Consider the following 20643-nt stretch of genomic DNA (forward strand, 5'->3'; position numbering starts at 1 on the left):
CAGGGTACAAACCAGCAAATAAACACAAGCATAGAAAAGGGAAGAAAGAGTAAAAATACTTAGATGATCTGTTCACTTCTCCTCCTCTGTTTCCTCTATTTTAGTGATTCTAGGACTTGCTGTATAAGATGACATTGTCCTATATAAGTGGGGATCTGCAACCTGTGACACTACAACTCCAAGCAGGCACTCTCATTGGGCTGGTGATTGAACATGCTGGGAGTTGTGGTGTCACAAGAGCTAAAGATCCACAGGTAGCAGAACATGGTGGGGAGCGAAAAATACAGCCATGTATCGGGGATATATTCTCTACAGACAAGTGGAGACAGAACCTTTCCGCTGGTATATTGGGGGACGGTGTATGATTCTGGAGAATTCTGGAGTTTAGGTCTTTATAGTTACATAATGTAGAAAAGATGTGTTATAATATAATATAGTAATAACTGTGTGCAAAAAGAAATAGTAACTGGGAAACTTTACCTTTACATTAGAATTGGGAGAAATAGGGAAATGGATAGAGTTAGAAGGATAATGCAAAAGATGTATAGAAACATAATGTAGACAGGTAAGTAGTTAGATGGATTTAGATGGATAAGTAGGTAGTAAAAGAAAGATACTGTACATAGATGGATAGACATTAGCTTCAAACAAGTGTATAAGGTAATATATATATATATATATATATATATTCTATCCTTAAGCCTCACACCTATGTCTTTTTGTAAATTATATAAGTACATGCATTCAATAATTATATTAGATAATGTCCATATAACACAATTATACATATCTAGATATAGAATAATAAATATAAGTCGTGTAGGATAGATAATGATTGATGGTATATAAGATTTGATAGATTATAGCCCTATGTAATCACTAAATAATATATAGTGAGTGTCATATATATATATATATATATATATATATATATATATATATATATATATATATATATATATATATACACACACACACACACACACACACACACACACACACACACACACACACACACACACACACACACACACACACACACACACACACACACACACACACACACACACCTGGAGTAGTCATATATAATGTGTATGTATATAAACACACACACATATTATATGACTATATCTGTGTATGGACAGTGAGTGGATATCTAGACAGTTATGACAGTAACTTCCATTTTCTGTATTAAATTTCATTCCACTCTAATATTTTACTTCCTTCGGATAGAAATAAACAATCTTAATCATTCATAACATAAGAGGAAAAAAATCGATTTCCTTGCAATTCTAAATAACCACATTATTTTTCTCCTCCTGTTGAGAAGATTAACAGAATGCACAAGAGTTTTCCAGCTGAACTGCTCAGTGTGTGTCTATGTGTATATGTGTGTGTCTGTCTGTCTGTGTGTGCATGTATGAGCGTGTGTATGTCTATAGACAGCAGCAGATCACTGGTTAAAACACTTAGTCTCAGTGTCCTCCCCTGGGATTCAGACTTGAATTAGTTAATATTGCTTCTCTATCCTGACTACTCCAGATGTGGGGAATATCTGTGTTTGGACCTGATTGGCTCAAAAAAAACCAACGTCACATCACAATCTTTTTGACTGATGATTCAATTAAGGATACAGTTTAAAAACAATGTGAGATGTGCATAGAGATGATCTTCATGTGTGACTACTGAGCCCCTGTATGATCCAAGACACATGTCATCTGCACACATTCACCTAACAGCCCAAAAACTTCCCCAAAACCCTTTACCACCCCATACCTGGTACCTACAGAACCTTGGAAATAACGGGAAACAAACACATAGAACACGAGCAGTGCAACAATGTATCAATCTTCATTCCAACACAATGTAACGACTCAACACAAACAGAACGGACGCTGGAAAAGTACAAAAAAAAAGACATAAAATACATCAAAAATAAATAAGGAAAGAGATAAATAATGGACATAATCAGCTAAGGGATCCACAATGAAGCGTGAGCCATGGACGAGCAGTGGTCTTCAATATCTGGGGGTCTTCACTGCAGCCTTGGGAAGTTGAAGATCCTTTGGGTTCTAAGATGCATGATTGGTGCAAAATGTTTCCAGTCTTGTATCCACTAGGATTTAGTGACGAAGATAATGATGGCAAGGACTTGATGATGGCTGGAGAGGGTGGTGGGGGGGAGAAAACAGGGGGGAGGAGAGAGAGAGTTGAGGTGGGGTGGTGGTGGGGGGGAGTTAAGGGAGAAGAGAGAAGTGTTTGAGGGGGGGGGGGGGGGGATAGGGGAGGTGGAATTTCAATTTTTCTCCTAAGCTTTTGCTGAGGCTTCAAGGTATAATCTATCCCAGATCCTTTCCCAGAGAGGGAGAAACTTAGTGATCACGTTTGCAAATGATGCTCACGTTTGGTGCTCAATTATCCCTCCCCATAAAGATAGGTGGCGTGAGTAGCAGGGTCTCCTCCACCAACAAGAAAAAAATGTCATTAGGAAAAGCGTAACACGTCAGTCCGTCCCCAGGTTTGTGTTTCCTGAAGTGGCAGTAAGAGATCAGTCCTAACCTGCCCAGCAGGAATAACGGTTCCTCCTCACCTCCTTGTACTGCCTGGCCTGCCTGCCTGGAGGAGCTACTGTCATCTTCACCATCTCCTTACACACCAGGTCTACTCCTTCTTCATGTTCCATTACAGCACCTCTACACAACTGCCCACAAGACTTTAAAAGGTAGGTGACTCCTTTATTTATTTTCTCCACAAATCCCCCCCAAACCCCTAACACAAGGAGCTTAAGCCCCTCTTCACACTTGGCGTTCTTTCTACCTGTAATAAGAATTGCAATAATGATTGCAAAATATATATATATATATCAATTGAGGAATAAGATGTGAGTGCACCTTAAAGTTTTCTAATCACTTCACCCTGAGAAATATTTACATAAATTCTGTTTTTAGTTCATCTTGTGACTTTAGTCTTCCCAGAAACACTTCACTCAGCTCAGGGCTTTTTTTTTGTTGTTAATTTTGAGCGAGTTTCATTTCTGTATTTTATTTGCTATCTTCTTGCTCAGGTTCCAGGCGCTTTTACCTTTTGATACATTGTTGCATTCTAGTTTGTCAACGTTCTATTTTTATTTCTATTGATTTTCATAGATTGTAGGGGATGTGTGACATGGTGTAAATTTCATGCCATCCTTTTCATAGCAGAGTTGACTTCTTTTCCTGACCGTGTAGTTTATCATGTTTGCTGGTGTTTGTGTAAAGTTTGTTGTTTGTTTGCTTTATCACACATCCTCCTGTTATGAGTGTGAGTGAGTGTGCCTCATATGTTTATGGACAGCCTGTAGGAATTCTGCATTATTACTAAACCTTCATTGACACTTGGAAAAATGTTTGTCCTGGCAAAGTGAAATCGTGCCTAGGTGTTAGAATTGTACAAAGGGCTAGCATTTCAGCATAGGAAGGGTTAATTGTCCTTGTCTTAAGGGTTACATCTGTTCTATAATCCCCCCTTTTAAAGCTGGACCCCCCTTGCCTTTACCCCCCTCCCCAACATTTTGACAGATACTATCTAAAATGTAACTTTTTTTTTTTTTTTTTCTTACTACACATAAAAGTTTACACCCCCTAAACAAGACCCTACAGAGTAAGAGTACAATCCCCTTGACTTACATTCTATGTGGACACTACAGTCAGGGCTGCTGCTACACACACAGAGGGGACGACGACTTCTGCCAATACATGTAGTCGGAGCCTTCCAGCCTGGGTGTCAGTGTCTCTCTCTGCCTCTGAGTTCACAAGGCTTAATTACAGTCACTACTATCCAAGGATCTGTATATCCCATTACACTCAACACCCAAAGTTGTGCAAAGATCTGGCTGGAGGATACAGGGGAAGCTTTGACTCATGATTGCAAGATGTAATTCTTGTGTTATCTGGTGCAACCCTTAAGACAACAGCGAGGAGATCACTGTGAAAGGGGAGAGAGACCCCGGAGGAAGCCAGAGAGGGGTCTGAGAGAGATTTAGGGCATTATTTGGCGCCCTGTGTTTAAATGGGATCTACCAATGCCCACACTGTGCTGTGTTTGGTTGATAGAGTCTGCGTGCTGCTGATATACAGTCGAGTCCATGAGAACTAGCTTCTGATCCACTGTTATCAATGAAGCAGATGATGGCGGATGGCCCCAGGTGTAAGAGGCGAAAACAAGCCAATCCAAGGAGGAAAAACGGTAAGGACTGCTGGAGACCCCCTTCCCCTGGTGTCTGGAGAGGGTGCTGGGCTGGGAGGCTTTGTGCAAAAGAGTTGAGGAGTTGAGAGTGAGGGGCTGAGGTCTGGAGCTCTTCTTCTTGCAGGGGGAGAGAAGGGTCTCAGCTTGGGGTGTGTGTGGTCTGTGGGTCCCCACTGATCCAGGCTGGGAGTGGAGTAGGGCAGGGGCTGGGGGGCTTCTTTTGGCTTTTCATGTTGAAACTTTCTGCTCCCAAAGTCTGTGTCTCACATAACGGTTCGTGCGAGCAGCTCAGCAATGACACAACCCACACTGTGCTGCTGCTGGATTCCCTTTCTTCTCCGGCTCTGCAGGGCTGAGCAGCACAAGGCTTCCCCTAGCAGCTGCTCTCCACGCAGGGCGCACTATCTGAGCCCCCTCCCCTGGTCTAAAGAACTAGAAGCCACCCCAGTCCAGGCAAGGCAGCTATCACGACTCTCCCTCTGCAGCCTCTTCCCCTCCTGCCCGGGGAGATATTAGCAGCTTTGTCACTTTTTGCTTCTTGTTTGTCACAATCACCCAGACCCTTCTCCGTGTGTATAGGAGGAGGGGGTTCTGCTTCACAGAGCAGCCTGGGTGCCCAGCACCGAGCCCCCTGCCTTCATTGCTGATCTAATATTTATTTCCAACTTTCCTAATGATGGTCACAGGGTGTGTATATCCCCTCCGCCCCTAGCTGGTATTATAGTGGTCGGGGGGGCTACTCCTAAGAAGACCACTTCTCAGCCAGTTTTCCTTGATCACTAGCTGCTGCCATAGTTTCCTCCTTCTTCTCCACTTCATGTAACTTTTTTTTTTAAGAGCTTTAATGAATGGTTGGTGGGTTCTTAACTTGTGTCCACTCTATTGCTATTAACCAGTACTGTGCCAAGCCGATGACTTTATTGGGGAGGGGGCTATTTTATTTTACGTTTGAGACCCTGTTGTGGTCAACCTAGAGATTCCTGGTATAACAGGGGAAAAAAATCCCCCCCCTCCAGTCCTTTGATCTATTTGTTTATCTTGAGTAATTATAAAATATAAGGACCCAGACCCCTGGCTTAGGCTTGTCTATCAGTGTATAAGGTGGTCCTCTATAGCCAAGACCTCCCATCTCACTTCAGAATGACTGAGCCCTGGCTACAATTACATGTAATGTTTCCCACTTCTGTTCCCTGAGTCCATTTTATTAAATGTTGGTTATTGATTTTGTATCCACTCTGTGTATGTGGGGCATTAGCAAAGCCTGGTGCTGCTGACTAGAACTGCAGAACAAAGTCAAGGAGAGAAGAAGAGTTGTCAAGCTGTTTTCTTTTATTAAAGTTGTCAGCTCTGCTATACTGGCTGCAGGTCATGCTTCATAGGTGTAGTGTGTGGCATCACATGTCCTGTGCTTTATCTGATTCTCTGATCATTGGTCTTACTTCCTCCCCTCTTAAAAAGAAGAAAGATGTTGTGTAAATACAAGTCTGCAGTACAAGGTGTAAGGAGCCAGAAAATAAGAATGTTACACTCGCATAAGACTTCAGTACACACCTGCATAGAGGGGGGGAATCTGTGACTTGAAGTTTTTTGGTCTTGAAGATGTGAGACTTGAGAATGAAATTGTAAAAAGTGAATTTACCTGTGTGGAGGCATTGAACAGAGATGGATATGTGGATGTTGTTACATTGGTTACATTGTAGTTGTGTTGTATAGCATTGTCATCATATGGAAATAGGAATTGTCTGTTTCCTAGAATTTGAGAGAATATGTGAAATGGTGTTAATAGGATGCTGATTGATAGATAGATCGTTTCATAGATAGACATGAAATGTGTGTATGTATGTATGTATATGTGTGTGTATATATATATATATATATATATATATATATATATATATATTCTACCTACCGATAGATAGATGAAGTAGGTACATAAGTAAATAGTTCAATAAGTAGACTTGAGGAAAATATATATATATATATATATATATATATATATATATATATATATAATATGATATCAAATACATTGAGATATGAGATAAATAGGAAGTAGATAGATATGAATTAGATAAATAGATATAAAGATAGATAGATGTCATCTAACATGATAACTAGACACAGAGCTCGGTACTTCTGTATAGGGATCAATGAACCACATAAAATAAGGATCAGTCTTCAAAGAGATTTTGCCCTATTGAATGTCTCCTGCTTGTATTGAAGATCTGATACTAATGCATTGCAAAATGCAAAAAAAAAAAAAATATGGTGGAAACTGGAAAAGTTTAATTAAAAACCCTCTAAGTCCTCCTTCCTAGATTTAGGACTTTCGCTACAGCAATGTCTGGGTCTTGCAGGACTGTACAGAAGGCAGGAGGACTATGAGAGTCCAGGCAGGAGGACTCTCAGACTTCAGGCTTCTTGCAAGTTTCACACTTTTGTCAGATGACCCCAAGTCTCCTGACTGCTGCTGCTACTTTGTAACTTTTCCTTAAAAAAATCTGCAAAGATTCCAGAGTCCCATGTACAGATAATTAGCCCAGTGTGTAGTCGGGAGGGGGAAGCTCTGGCTACAAGGAAACTTTTTGCCTGTCTTGTGTCACCCAGTGTTATCATCATCATCATCATCATCATCATTGTGTCGTTTGCTGTGGATTTTTTGTGTTATTCCCCTTTTCCTTTTGGAACGATCTTCTCTCCTCTTTCTGATATTTCTCGTTGCCTTTCCAATCCTTCTATGTACTAAAGACGAAATAATTCTTCCGCCTGAGAAGAGAAGGATAAACTCGCATTGCATTCATTCCTAAGCTTGAATATCAAGCCCATCCACATTGATTGCCTTTATTTATTTTTATTTTGCGTTTATTTTATTTTTTTTTTATTATATCAAATTGATGCAAAAAAATGCCAGAAAATTAAAAACCTATTCTAAAAAGCTTTGGGAGGGGAGAGACAGAGACAGTTATTCGATCCTATGTTGTATCGATCTCTTTGGGGATCTCTTTGATCTCTCTTCAGTCCTGGGATGTTTTGACTTCGAGGCCACCTTTTTTTTTTTTTGGAATTTATTTAACGAATATTCCTAATAAAAATAAAATAAAATTGACCCATTGCTTTTTGCTTGATCTGGATTACTTTTTGTTTGTGCCAGCTGTAAAAATAATAAATATTTTAATGAGAGCTATTTAGCATTATTTATTAATTCAGTCTAATTGGGATTTCTGCAGGAAAGGCTGAAATATATTTTGCAATTTGTTTTATTATTTTTTTGGACTGGAATCAGTGAGGAATTTTACTCCTTGGATGGGGTGAAGGATAAAATAAATATATCCAATTTTTATTTGTATTATTTCTGTTTTATTTGTTCTTGTTGTATCAGTTGGTGATACAGTGTAATAGTGTGTGCATGTAGAGTGTAGATTTATTATATAGATGTGTGTATGTGCATATTGTGTGTACAAAGCAAAGCTTACAGGTCATTAAGGAATAATACCATTATGACACAGGGGCATTTAGTAGGGAATTGTGCATTGACCCTTAAGGTGGGAAGCTTAAGAACACTGGTGCATTCACATACATGGCAGGGAATACAGCCCTTATAACTGTTTTCTTTGACATTTGTGCCATTCAGAGCTTTTAAGGTGCATTTTCCAAGGCTTTGTCCCTTTTTCTATGCTCCCTGGGCTTCCCAAGGTAGCCGGTATTTTGTGCCTGTCACACAGAAAGGGATTGCAGGTTCACAGTGACTATAGACAATTGATTGTCTTTTCCTAATGTCGCTCATTTACATGTTTATAAGGACAATGGCGCAGGATGCCCACTGTACTATTCAGCTCCACATTCCCACAAGGGTGCAATAGACTGAATAGCCCAGGCAGACACCTTGGATTTTTACTAAATGAAGAAAGGGGGGCTGTATTTTTTTTATTATTAAAGCAGAGAAAACAGTAAAAGAAATATCCCTGGCGAATTCTTTAATCGATTACTCAGGGAGATTGATTTGATAAGGATCTTATAGGAGTGCAACAATTTTATTATTTGCTTTAATGCTGGTGGATGAGATGGGAGGAGGCGAATTGTTGTCCTAAGTGGTTGAAGTGCGAAAGTGTTACACTATATAGATAGATAGATAGATAGATAGATATGGACGTTAGCTATAGCGATGGGATGGATACAAAATTGCAGAACGGTACAGTTATAAGAAGTTTAGAAGAAAATCAGACACCTAGAGAGCTTGAGGAAAGTATCAAACATTTTATTGTGATGGACGGTGATATATCTATAGGCAATGAATTAAAAGTATATAGACGCAGCTGTATTTGCATGATCATATATATATATATATATATATATATATATATATATATATATATATATATATAGCGACTTATAGACATGTCCGCTATGTACATAATATGAATTAAGGGTATATAGATTGATTTATTTGAACAATTATATATATATATATTATATATATATATATATATGCGCTCATGCTGTGCATCTTATAAACAGCATGTCTACTATGCTATATATACATACATTATATATACATACATATACGTGCGTTATATATATATATATATATATATATATATATATATATATATATATATATATCTAAATAAATAATCTGGATTGTAGTTTTGATATTTTCATATATACATATATATATGTGTGTGTGTGTGTGTGTGTGTGTGTGTGTGTGTGTGTGTGTGTGTATATGTATATATATATACACATACACAGTGTGTGTTGAAGCTTGCAGTGTGTGCTCCAGGCCAGCAAGGGGCATCCTATATAAAATTCAGTCCATACTGCAGTGATGGACTAAATGGAGATGACACCATTACATGGTGCACAGATGGATTTCTATATATTATACATATGATGTGACCACTCTGGGGACCATTGGTGGACAGTGAGATTTTTTATTTATTTTCTGTGAAGTTGCTGCACACTAGTGCGCACACACACACACAGCAGAGTGACACATGGACATGCACTTCCACACCGCCTGCACTCACACTGCACATGTACCGTTAAGTGAACCCCTGACACTACAGTCCTGTGGATGCCTTAGGTATGATTTCACTTTCGTTCACATCAATGCTGACCTGAATGCCTTTCATATCTGATCCGCTGTGTCTCTCCCAGTAAACATCCCCTGAGGGATGAACAAAGAAAGGAACTCTTCTTCTTCTTAATCACAATTCAGCCCTTTCACCGCCGGCAGAGAACATTTGCATTCTGCAACAGAAAGCCAAGATGAAAAGAAGAGGGAAAAAAAAAAAGGAGTGAGATGAGGGGGGGAAGCGAAGGGTGTAGTCTGAGAGAAATAACTTAGGTGTTTGTGGTTGTTTGTTGGGCTTTCCCTAGTTACAGGCCTTATATAGCCCCAGCTCGGGCCTTACTGACAGCCAGATAGTGTTACCACAGGGTACTATTCATGGCCTTTACTTTGGCACTTGGAGGTAAAAAGTGTTGCAGACGGATCAGATTCTCTTCGAACAAGTCAGGTGTATACACACACTCCAGCCAGACTGGAATCCATCTGTCTGGGAGTAGTCGTAGTAGTAGTAACTATTATTATTACTATTATTATTATTACTGGACATGAGCAAACCCTTCAAAAATTTCAAAAATTCTCATCTCCATTGACGCCTTGGGGGTGTAACGGATCACCGCCAATATCCGATCAATTTTACTTATAACTACGAGATCATTGATATGCGTCGACTCATTGAGACAGTCATATTAAATACATTTTTTTTTTTTTTTCCTGGGAAAAGGTTAAAAAAAAAAAAAAAAAAAAAAAAAAATTAAAAAAATTTATTCATTTAAGGGATATTTTTTAGAATTGGAGAATAAGCTGCTTCTTATCGAAGTGAAAGGGTGTGAGTTTTTTATTTTTTTTATATGAAGATAATGAGCATGAAATATCCATCCTTGATTCGTTCATCTATGGCCTACAGGACTTAACTGAGTCGAGATAAAAATGTAGGAAAAAAAACTCAATTTTTCACCAAAATATTTTTAAAATTTTACTTTAGAATTTTTTTTATTTTTTTTTTTATCAGAAACCTGCCGTTAAATTTTTAAAAAAATTATTTAATTCTGTAAGATGGTCTATAAGCTTGTGGCCGAGTCGTTTGAGGTGACGGGCGGGAACCAATTTTTGATTATTATTATTATTAGAATTGTATTTATTTTAAAATAGAATTCCTGAATGGATACAATGTATCCCAGTAATGTATCCTCCTCCTCAGGCCTCCTGCAGAGAGGTGGCCAAGGTAGCCAAGGTTCTCATCATACTTCTCAGTACAATCTTTGGTGTTCTTAAAAAAAAAAAAAAAAAAAAAAAAAAAAAAAAAAAAATTCAGAGGAAAAAGCGAGATGTTACAAGTTTTAAAGAAACATGTGACACAGATTTGTGATTTTGTTCCCAGACGGTTCAGGAACATTGGTACAAAAAGGGATTATCCCTACACCTTCAGCCCCCCTCTCTGCTTTCCCCATGACCCCAGCGATGAAGGATTTAGACAGATTTACTTCAGTAAACACCTTTGGACACTTGGGGAGGGGGTTCAGGATTCTGTTTGCAAAGGGAGCCTTTTGTTAAATGAGGTTTACTGGGCAGCTGTGATATTAACCTACAGAGCGATGCTGAAAAACTGCTTAACTCCTTCTGAATTAAGTACTTTCACTCAGCAGATAAGATCTGTTTTATTGAGTTTTCTTTCAAGATCTCTAGACATGATTGTTTCCAAAGAATTTACATGCCAAGGAGCGGAGAAAAAAAAAATCCTGATAGAATCCTCCTAACACCGGTTGTGTACCCCCTGTGTGCTGGAGAGGCCTGCAAAGCAGGAGAGGATCAGTATGGATGTGGTGCACCCCACAGGGCGAAGCGGAGGGACCCCCTCCCTGCCTATACTAGGCTGTCTGTCATCGGATATGTCCTTTCACTGTACAGTAGGCTGCAATGCATGCATTATAGCAACCAAGGGGTAGCAGAGCTGAGTTTGTCAAATGCAAATATGATATTGTCACCGTGATAGACAGAAGCCAAAGAAGACATTCAGCTCGGCTACATCTGTATTACGCGCGCTCGTCAATGTCATACGTGCACTATGTCACCCCCGCATTTCAGTAAGGACTGGAATATGTGTACAGGTGACGATCTGGAGTCTAAAAACAATTTCCTTATTTAGTTAGGAACTGCAAGTGTCATTGGCGGAGCAGCCAGTAAGGTGTGAAAGTGCAGAGTATGAGACATGACAGGATTAAAGGTGTCTGTTGTGTTGTTACACCTTGTACACAGACAGTTCCCTTTGTCACAGCCTCCTGGTGATTTGACAGTGCAGTGCAGAACAACTTCCCTTCTAGGTGATACAGCAAATTTTAGGAAGAGCTATAAGTGCCCCCCCACCCCTTACCCCCATACACTCAGTTCTGCTGACAGTCAGGATGGAGTTGAGGTCTTGTGTCTGGCATTGACGGAGAGGGTTGTAGATTGTCAGCTCTTTGGGTGTCCTCAGTGATGGGTTAGGGGTGTCTCACTGGATGGTCTACTTATATAGGGCATAGACGATATAACAAAATTACTTAAAATTATATTTAGTCGGGGGTGGGGGGCTATCCATCCGCCACTGCTGGTGTCAGCAAAGGAGTATAGTTGTTAGTCAATTCTGGCAGCCTCGCCAGGTAAGGTGCATGTACTGAGACATTATAGGGATTCCCGGGGGTCTTCTTACTACATCATAGGTCTGCTGACAGTCAAGGTAGAGCTGAGGTCTTGACATGAACGTTGAGGCATTGATGGAGAGGGTGGGACATTGTCTTTGGGTGTCCTCAGTTTAATTAAAAATAATTTCAATGATGTATATATTTATATTGAGGGTATATTCACCCGCCACTGCTGGGGGCACAGGGGTACAGTGGGTAACCATTTGCAGTAGCCTCACCAGGTAACGTACCCGTGTTTGCATTTGCTGAGACGGAATAGTGATATTTGAGTGATTTTAGTCTAAGTCCTAAGGTGGTAGAAGGAGCGTGCAAACTGGCATTGAGTTTGGATGACTTTCATGATGGTGTTTAGGTCATGACATGGATGTGTTGATACATTGTTGCAGAATGTCAGCTCTTTAGGCGTCTTCACCCATCACTGGATATTCTACTCATAAAGGGCACAGACGATCAATAACAATGAATCAAATTAATAATTTCAGTATATTTCTCTATAATGTGGCCATCTCCATCCACCGCTGCTGGCGGTACAGAAGTACAGTTGTTAGCCATTTGCATTAGCCTTTCCAGGTAACGTGCCCATGTATACATTTGCTGAGACATAATAGTGATTCCTGGGTGCCTTCATTCTAAGTCCCAGGGTGGCAGAAGTACCGTGCAAGCTGGCATGAGCTGTCTGGTTGGCAGAAATGCCATCTGTCAAAGCATCCAATAATGAAGTGTTATGTTATTCGTATGAACAATCAGGCATAATGTATTCTTTCGGAAATAAAAAAGCTGAAATAAAACTAGATTTATTTAAGAATGTGGCTAAGCAAGTTATTGGGGTGCAGATACATTGACGACGTATCCTACGAGCTCCATAGGAAATGACTGACCAGATTAAAATGTCCAGGTATCCACAGGTTGGACAGAGAAAGTTAAGAAAAAACCTACTGATTATCTTAGTTCTTTATAATGTGAAGACCAGAACTGCTGCAGAACCTCTTTGCTCTTTTTTTGATGGAGTAGCTAACTATCTACTTAGTATCTCCTACATACTTCCCAAGATGCTTTGCAGCAGATTGACCTATGTGAATGAATAATCCTCTTCTTTGGAGGTCTGTATCCTTACAACTACTCCAGGGGTGGGCCAGGATGGCCACTAGCTCAGTGCCCTGCGAGGGATTATAAGAATAAGATTTTTTTTTTTATTTTTTTTTTTAATTCTAGGTTGAACAAGGCTTGTATGATATTTAGTTTACCTATTGCATACAAGGGTCAGGTGGAGGACACTTAGAAGAAGACACGTAGACCATGAGAGGAAGACCTTGAAAGACCTTAGCGTCTTCTTAAGAATAGGGAAATACTCAGGTTTCATGATGAAGCAAAAAGGTGATTTTTATGAGGAAGGCAGAAGAACCTCGAGGTCAGAAAAATTGAGCAACGAAACCTGATGTCAAATAAGTTTTCTTCTCCTTTCGAAGACAATGGAATAAGGTGGCATCTAGACAACTGAAAACACTGTATCCTAGGACGTTCATTGTCCATAGGCCGCATGTATGTCACCTACATACATATGTATCACGCTCTCGTAATCGGATCAAGTGTTAGGTCGTTCCTGGTGTTTGAGTTTGCATTAGGTTAAAGACACAAGACATTGATCTGTTGATCACTTTCCGGCAAGTGCTGTCAATCCTCCAGGATTCTGAATTCGGCTCTGGAATGGGATGTATTAAAAAAAAAAAAAAAAAAAAAAAAGAGAAAAACTTGTATTAGATCCTATAAAGTGACTGTAGAGCTGACTTTGTCACTCGGTCCTCTGTAAAAATAACACCAGTGAGTTGTGACAAGTTTAGCTCTGCTACATCTATAGAGAACCGCCAATAGACCTCTCGCGATTTAGTTTCTACCTCTTGGAATAACTAATATTTCTAAGCTGTTTATTGCTCCCGTATAGCGTTCTCTATGTCTTGGGTGACTACAGAGTGATTTGGCTATTGATGACTTATGTAATAAGGGCAGCTAAAAATTTTTGGTTTCAAAAATTCTCACCTAGTAGAAGGTTGGGACAAGTATCCCCTCCCATTTCCAATAACGGGGCAAACACAGTAACTTTAACTTTTTCTTACAGTCAAGATATAGATATTAAAAAATGATGCCGTATTTTTTTTTTTTTATTGATATATTTTTGCTTTTGTCGTTTCAAAAACAAAAAATTCTATATCAAAAAAGTGATGACAATTCCATTCCTATCAATTTCTATACAACGTTCAGGATTAAAAAAGCCGGAGTCAATACTGTAGAGTTGAAATGCTACCATAAAAAAAATAAAAATTCAATGTTTTTTTTTTTTTTTGTCATTTTATTCCATAGGCAAATTGTCAAGGTCTCTTTCCATCTGACATAGTATATTTTCATTACCTAAGAGATGAGTTTCAGTAGATAGCTGTCAAAATTGCAATAAAAAAAAAATTCAAAAATTGTAAGAATAAAAAAAATTCAAAAAAATAGTATTCGTTTGTAATTAAAGTAATTAGGTTGATCCCTTTAATGCCTTGCTCTGCCTCTGTGTTATTTTTTTTTCTAATGGCAGTTTTGCATCTGCAATTAGGAGTCATTCTGACAGTTCCAATTTCCGAGGGATGGGAGACAGTGAACAAGATGTAGAGCAGTGATATTACACGTGAAAACCCCTGTCTCTTTAACCTTGTTGGTTTTTGTCTCGCAGAGGTTACCTTTTCCCGATGGTGCAAAATCGACTTGACATAACTGTTCATGAGTTTCTGGGTTTTCCCTCGAGGTATTTGCATCCGATCAGCCCAGTCAAGCTTCAAGTTGAAATTGGCAGCCCAGAAACTGACAGGATAGGGACTAGGAGTGAGACAGCTGAAATATAAGCAATAAACTGACAGCATTAGAGTGAGATTGGGACTACGTAACTCTCAGAGTGCAGGCAAAGTATCGGCGGAAGTCTCGCCAGCTCTCATTGGCCTTTAACACGTTGTCTGATTCGGTTACGACTTCGGTGACTGACACTGAATTTCGACACCGGAGCACGAATGTTTTTGTGAAGTTTTTGGCCAACTCTTATTTCCAAAAGGGACGGGTTTGAACACTGAGTGGAGCCAAATTTCAGGGCCCTCCCATGAGCTTCACGGCCTATGACAACTTGTCAGATCTCAAAAAAATCTATCAAATAAAAAAAAATCTCACCTAAAGAGTTCTTTATATTCCACCCCTACCTTTCAAAAAATTGCTTTTACTTTCTAGAGAACCAGACTTTGCATAGGATTTGTTAATCTTTTTGTGGTGGTGGTGGGGAATGTCCTTTCTTTGTCAGAAAAGAAAACAAAAAGCTCGGTAAAGTTAATTAAACCCGAATAAAATAAACACTTCCTTGAATAGTTGCACGGTTTACATTATTGTTTGTTCAATGATATCCTGAAACTCGCGGCCGAAAAGGAAAAAAAAAAGTTGTACATTTTTTTTATCTTTTTATTTTTTTTTTCTTTCTCTTGAAGTACATAGACCTGTTTTAATTCCAGGACCGGAATTAAAATTTTGTCAAAAAGTTACAAAATATTCAGTGTTCTATGGTAGAGTTTATCAACGTTTGGACAAAAAAGTGAATTTTAGCCTGATTAATAAGTCTCCGTTACTTCTTCTCCAGGAGACGTAGCAGACGTAAGCTTTGCTTTCAGTTTTTTGTAGCCCTGTGTGTGTGACAGGCATTGGTTGATCTGTTGATACCCATTCGACAGGCCCTGTTGAGTTTAAATGGTGTGACGGCACATTTTTGTTAAGCTTTGAACAAAGGGATGGAGATGGCGTGCTGGCACCATCCTCGTGCACATTGGACTTGTCACAGTCTTCCCTGATTTAATGCTCTGTTTGTGCCTTAATATTAAAACTTAAGGTCGGAACAATGAGTTTCCATACTCCACGTAAAAAAAAAAAAACTTTTTGATTCTGGAGTCTCAAGATATAGAAGCGACCGTCGGATTCCTCGTTCTCATTTCCAAAGAACAAAACAATAAAACAATAACTTTTCGAAACCTAGATTGCAACTTGCCTCCGAGCTGTTATCCATTTTAAAATGGGGGGATTTTTTTCATTTTTTTTTCAAAAAAAAGTCTTATTAGGAGAGAGGAAAGATTATTTTTCTTTGATCATTTGTTAGAAGTGATTATTTCTACAGTGGATTTGCTTATAAGCTCCTACAAAAAAAAAAAAAAAAAAAAAAAAAAGGTTAGGTCTATTTGCAGGCGTTGAGAATTGCTTAGACTTTTTGAAAATGACAAGAATAATTCGAAATTGCATTCTATCCCGGAAAAAGATGATTTACAAATAAATGCAAACACATGGATAAGAAGATACATGTATGGGATGTGTAGGGATTGTAAGAGAAGTTGGCACTGAGCACTGGGATGTAATTATTTTACCGCTAGACAGGATCAGCCCGAGCTCTGAATGTCTTTTATTTATCTCTGGATTCACGTCATCTGCTTAAATGTTTTCAGTTTTGCTGTTGATAACCCGTAGATGAGCATGTCGTCTTTGGAGGATCCTCACTTGGAGGTGTTCGGTCAGTGTTTTGGTGTAATTTGGTGCTTTACTGGTCACATTTGCAGTAAGTGACCATAGTGGGCATTTGTTTTTGGGAAAAAAAATTGGCGCTTGTATCTTGTTACAGTAGGTTGGTCATGGTTGGGTCTGATCTTCTGCCATCCAGGCCACAATATCCATATACGTCCTAGACTCCCAATTCCCTAGATACATAGTCATGATTGCATGCAAAAAGTTTACAAATCGACTCTAGGGATACTTGTCTGATCTTACGTACAGTGCAACAACGTAACCAAAACGATACAACTCTTAATCCATTGAACCGACCATAAAAACGAGTCAAGATCATAGTCAAGGGCTATCCAACGTTCTCCACCCAGGTGGGATTCTCCTTTTCGTCACTGTCCTAATTACTTGTGGGTTGTTCTTTTTCTCAAAGTAGTACAAATGTTCGACCCCCTTCCCCTGTATTAACCTACAGACCCCATTAGCCGAGAAGGTCTACGAAGACAGATGTGGAGCATCGTCTGCACATCTTGTAGGCTTAACATAAAACAGTGCCGGCCTGTCCTTCTTCTTCTTGTCTAAGAATCGTGTCCTATAAGTGATAGTTACATAGTTAGTCAAGTTGAAAGAAGACATATGTCCGTCAAGTTCAATGAGGGGAGGGTAATTGTTGGACCAAAGCAGACCATCCACTCATCCGCTCCTACGTTACGACCTGGTGGTGTATGTGATGACCCGATGGGACTTAGTTTTTGTTATGCTTTATGTATTCTAGTGATTGACACACTTTTATGGTCACCTTAAACGACCTCTCCAAGATGATACCCAAGGACGTTCTTCTCACTTTCTCCATGTTACTGCTGTCGTTGTACTTTAGTATGTAGATGGGTGTGTGTTTGACTAATGTTTGGCTGTTTGAATCATTCCTTGTTTTTTTCCCTTGCTTAAAAAAGGAGGACTTATATTACACATTGACAGAGATGAGCAGGACCTATCCCTTCTACCAGAGCGACACCCAAATATTTGTAGGAGGAAAGACTCCCGCAATAGTAGGTCTTTTTCCTGGTGTACTGTTGTCTCGATTTCTTATGCACAATCGCCTTCTGTTATGACATGTCTTTTTAAATGTTTGCCTTGGTTATCATAACTGTTTTAAATCTTTTTGTAATTAGAGCTAAGAGATTGACATCCCCAAGGAAGCATTAATTGTTGGATCATGTCAGTATCTGTCTCCCCATCTATAAATACATGCACTGCGATTTTTAACCGTCTCTGTGGCAAGAAGGGAATTTTTTTTTTTTCTCCCTCTTTTTAATTCTATTCCAGCAAGTATTGATGATAAAACCATCTATGGAAGCTTCATGCAAGCTGTGAGATCATTACATACTATAACTCATGAATGGGGCCGGCCCATAGAACAGCCTACGAGCGTATTAGTCCCATATGTTTGTAATAATTTCTGCTGTTCGGAGTCTTCTTTACAGCATTTTATGTCATACTTCAAACATCGTTTTTCAATTTCGCCAAAAAAATCAAAGCAAAAGAAAGATTTTTTTAAAAAAGTTGAGTTAGAATATTTTTTTTTGACTATGTAAAAAACCACAACCCTAGATTTTCCTATTTGACTTTTAGTAATTGACGACAAGATTTTTATATCGATAACTGGATGATGTCCCTTAAAAAAATAATAAAAAATTCAAAAACATTTATAAAATGACGATAGTCATGGTATAATGACTTTTCTATCTGATGTTTAGTAACGGCTGGCGAGACTGGTATACTTGTAACCAGATGATGTCACTTATTCTTGACTGTAATTTAAAATAAATTAAATAAAAATTCAAAAACATTTATAAAATTACAATGACCGTCGTGATATAATGACTTTTTTTTTCTATGACATTTAGTAATGGCTGGCAAGACTGGTATACTTGTAACCAGATGATGTCACTTAGTCTTAAACTCTCATTTAAAAAAAAATAAAAAATTCAAAAACATTTATAAAATGACAAGGATGGTCGTAGTATACCGACTTTTCTATCTGATGTTTAGTAATGGCTGGTGAGGCTTGTCTATTTGTAACCAGATGATGTCACTTATTCTCGAACTGTAATTAAAAAAAAAAAAAAAAAAAAAAAAAATTCAAAAACATTTATAAAACTACAAGGATAGTCGTGGTATAACGACTTTTCTCTCTGACGTTTAGTAATGGCCAGCGAGACTGGTATATTTGTAACCAGATGATGGCACTTTTCCTCGAACTGTAATTCAAAAAAAAAAAATTTTTTAAAAACAATTATAAAATTACAATGATAGAAAAAAAAACCCCAGCACATTTACTGTATTTGTGTTCCGTTCAACAATCAACATGCAGGGAAACAAAACAATTCTATGCAAAAAAAAAAAAAAAAATCATCATTCATCTACATTATAATTGCTTCTTTTCCACATCTACGGGGTGGTTAATTAAAATTGTGATTAAATGTGGTCTCGCTGCCTAAGATGTCTTGCCCAAAACAGGTGGTACGGAATTTAAAAGTAAAAAAAATGTAATTAGCATTGGAAATTGAGAAATTGCCTGTAAGAATCAGTGTTAATTTCAGTCAGTGATGAGGTAATTTATAAATGAATTCAGCAGAGGATGGGGAGTAAGAAATGCACAACCGACACTCTGCCCCTCCTTGGCATTCCCAGCATGCAGGTGAAGATGTTTGCAAAATATTGAGGTAATTTAAAAATAATTCCTCACGTTCTTAGTCTAAATTGAGATTACCTACATTCTCCTCCCTTACCCCCGTGGCACATATTGCATAACGGAAACTATTACTGATGACTTCATGCAGCTACCTCGCTACAATGACAGCAACCAACTGCGTAGTGTTGTAGATCACTATTTTATACATGCATATTAAACCCTGCCCCCGAGGAGCTGGCGGTCCAATTTGATTATAAGTGTGAAATCGATCACTTTAGCAAGACCAAATAAATGACAGATCTGGAATATAGGAGAAAGTAAGAGCAAACTCTGAGTAGTTTGGCCCCTTGGTGATATTGGTCATGGGCCCTTTATGGTGTCGGAATGACCCCATCATATAATATGATTCTAGAGGAACAACCTCTAACGACTACTAGGAAATAGAGCATAGTGCCCTTATAATTTGAGTTGAGTTGTACCCTTACTAGCCCCGGTCGCCATAGTACTCTTGAGCCACGTTAACACCATGCCCTTTTTGTTTTGATGTTTTTGCAGACTATGCACCTAAAGTTGAAGGGGTAGGACTCAATGGGTTGGTAGGGTAGGGTTAGAGGTTGGACTTGATGGACTGTCTTCATCCAACCTCATCTACTATGTAACTATGTAATTGAGCTGTCTCCTAATTCCCACTTGGTCAGTCCCCCCCAATTCCCACAAGGACAGCCTCCCCGACCAGGAAACTAATATGGGGTAGAATCCAAGGTCATAGACAAACCATAAAAATACCACCAACTTATATAGAGAGAGAAAGTAATTATATGGTATGAAATGGTCTCAAGCTTTGATGTCAGCTGAAATAAATTTTTGAAAAAAATTGGAATTATTTCCATCGAGGTCTTTTAATATATATAAAAAAAAGTTTATTGTAACAAGTTCTGTGATCTGGGGATATATTTTCATTAATTGCTTTCTGTGACCTTTCTGACCGTGAATATCGTCCATGCATTGATTTTCTGTCTCTGTGAGTTTATGTATTAGTGAAGAAATGTTCTGTTTTACATCCATCCGTTTGGTACTAATTATATGTGATATATGTGTGCCGTGGTGTGTGGTTTTTTTTTTTTTTTTTTTTTTTTTTTTTTTTTTTTTTTTTAACCATCTTTATCATTCGCATCAGAGTGGAAAAATCTGTGTGACATCACTGGCATCGTTGTATGACATAATTGATTTGCTTGTTGTCATTCATTTGTGCATAAGTTTTACTGATCTTTTTGAAAATCAAGATGGATGGTTTAGCATCTGTAGGAAATAGTGCAAGGCGTTAATATGGTGTTCTTGACTTGGCACTGAAGTGCGTTTACGTAACTGGGGTCGGTCATTTGATACTGCAAGACTTTGCTTCGTGTCATAAGCACTGCCGT

General features: G+C 38.6%; 1 protein-coding gene across 3 annotated transcripts in view; it reads left to right on the plus strand.

Moving 5' to 3' along the window:
• The first annotated feature begins 2524 nt into the window (after positions 1-2524).
• ZEB2 (zinc finger E-box binding homeobox 2) overlaps positions 2525-20643 on the plus strand; it is a 116589-nt gene continuing 98470 nt past the window's right edge. The window contains exons 1-3 of one of the 3 annotated variants that reach the window (XM_075284522.1): positions 2525-2722; positions 4092-4224; positions 17481-17576. In XM_075284522.1, the coding sequence (XP_075140623.1) occupies positions 4155-4224; positions 17481-17576 (166 nt within the window). In that variant the 5' untranslated portion in view covers positions 2525-2722; positions 4092-4154. Of the gene's footprint in view, positions 2723-4091; positions 4225-17480; positions 17577-20643 lie in introns of those variants that run through there. The other 2 variants (XM_075284523.1, XM_075284524.1) reach the window with 2 other exon arrangements.

This window comes from Leptodactylus fuscus, chromosome 8 (assembly GCF_031893055.1).
Source record: "Leptodactylus fuscus isolate aLepFus1 chromosome 8, aLepFus1.hap2, whole genome shotgun sequence".
NCBI lineage: Eukaryota > Metazoa > Chordata > Amphibia > Anura > Leptodactylidae > Leptodactylus > Leptodactylus fuscus.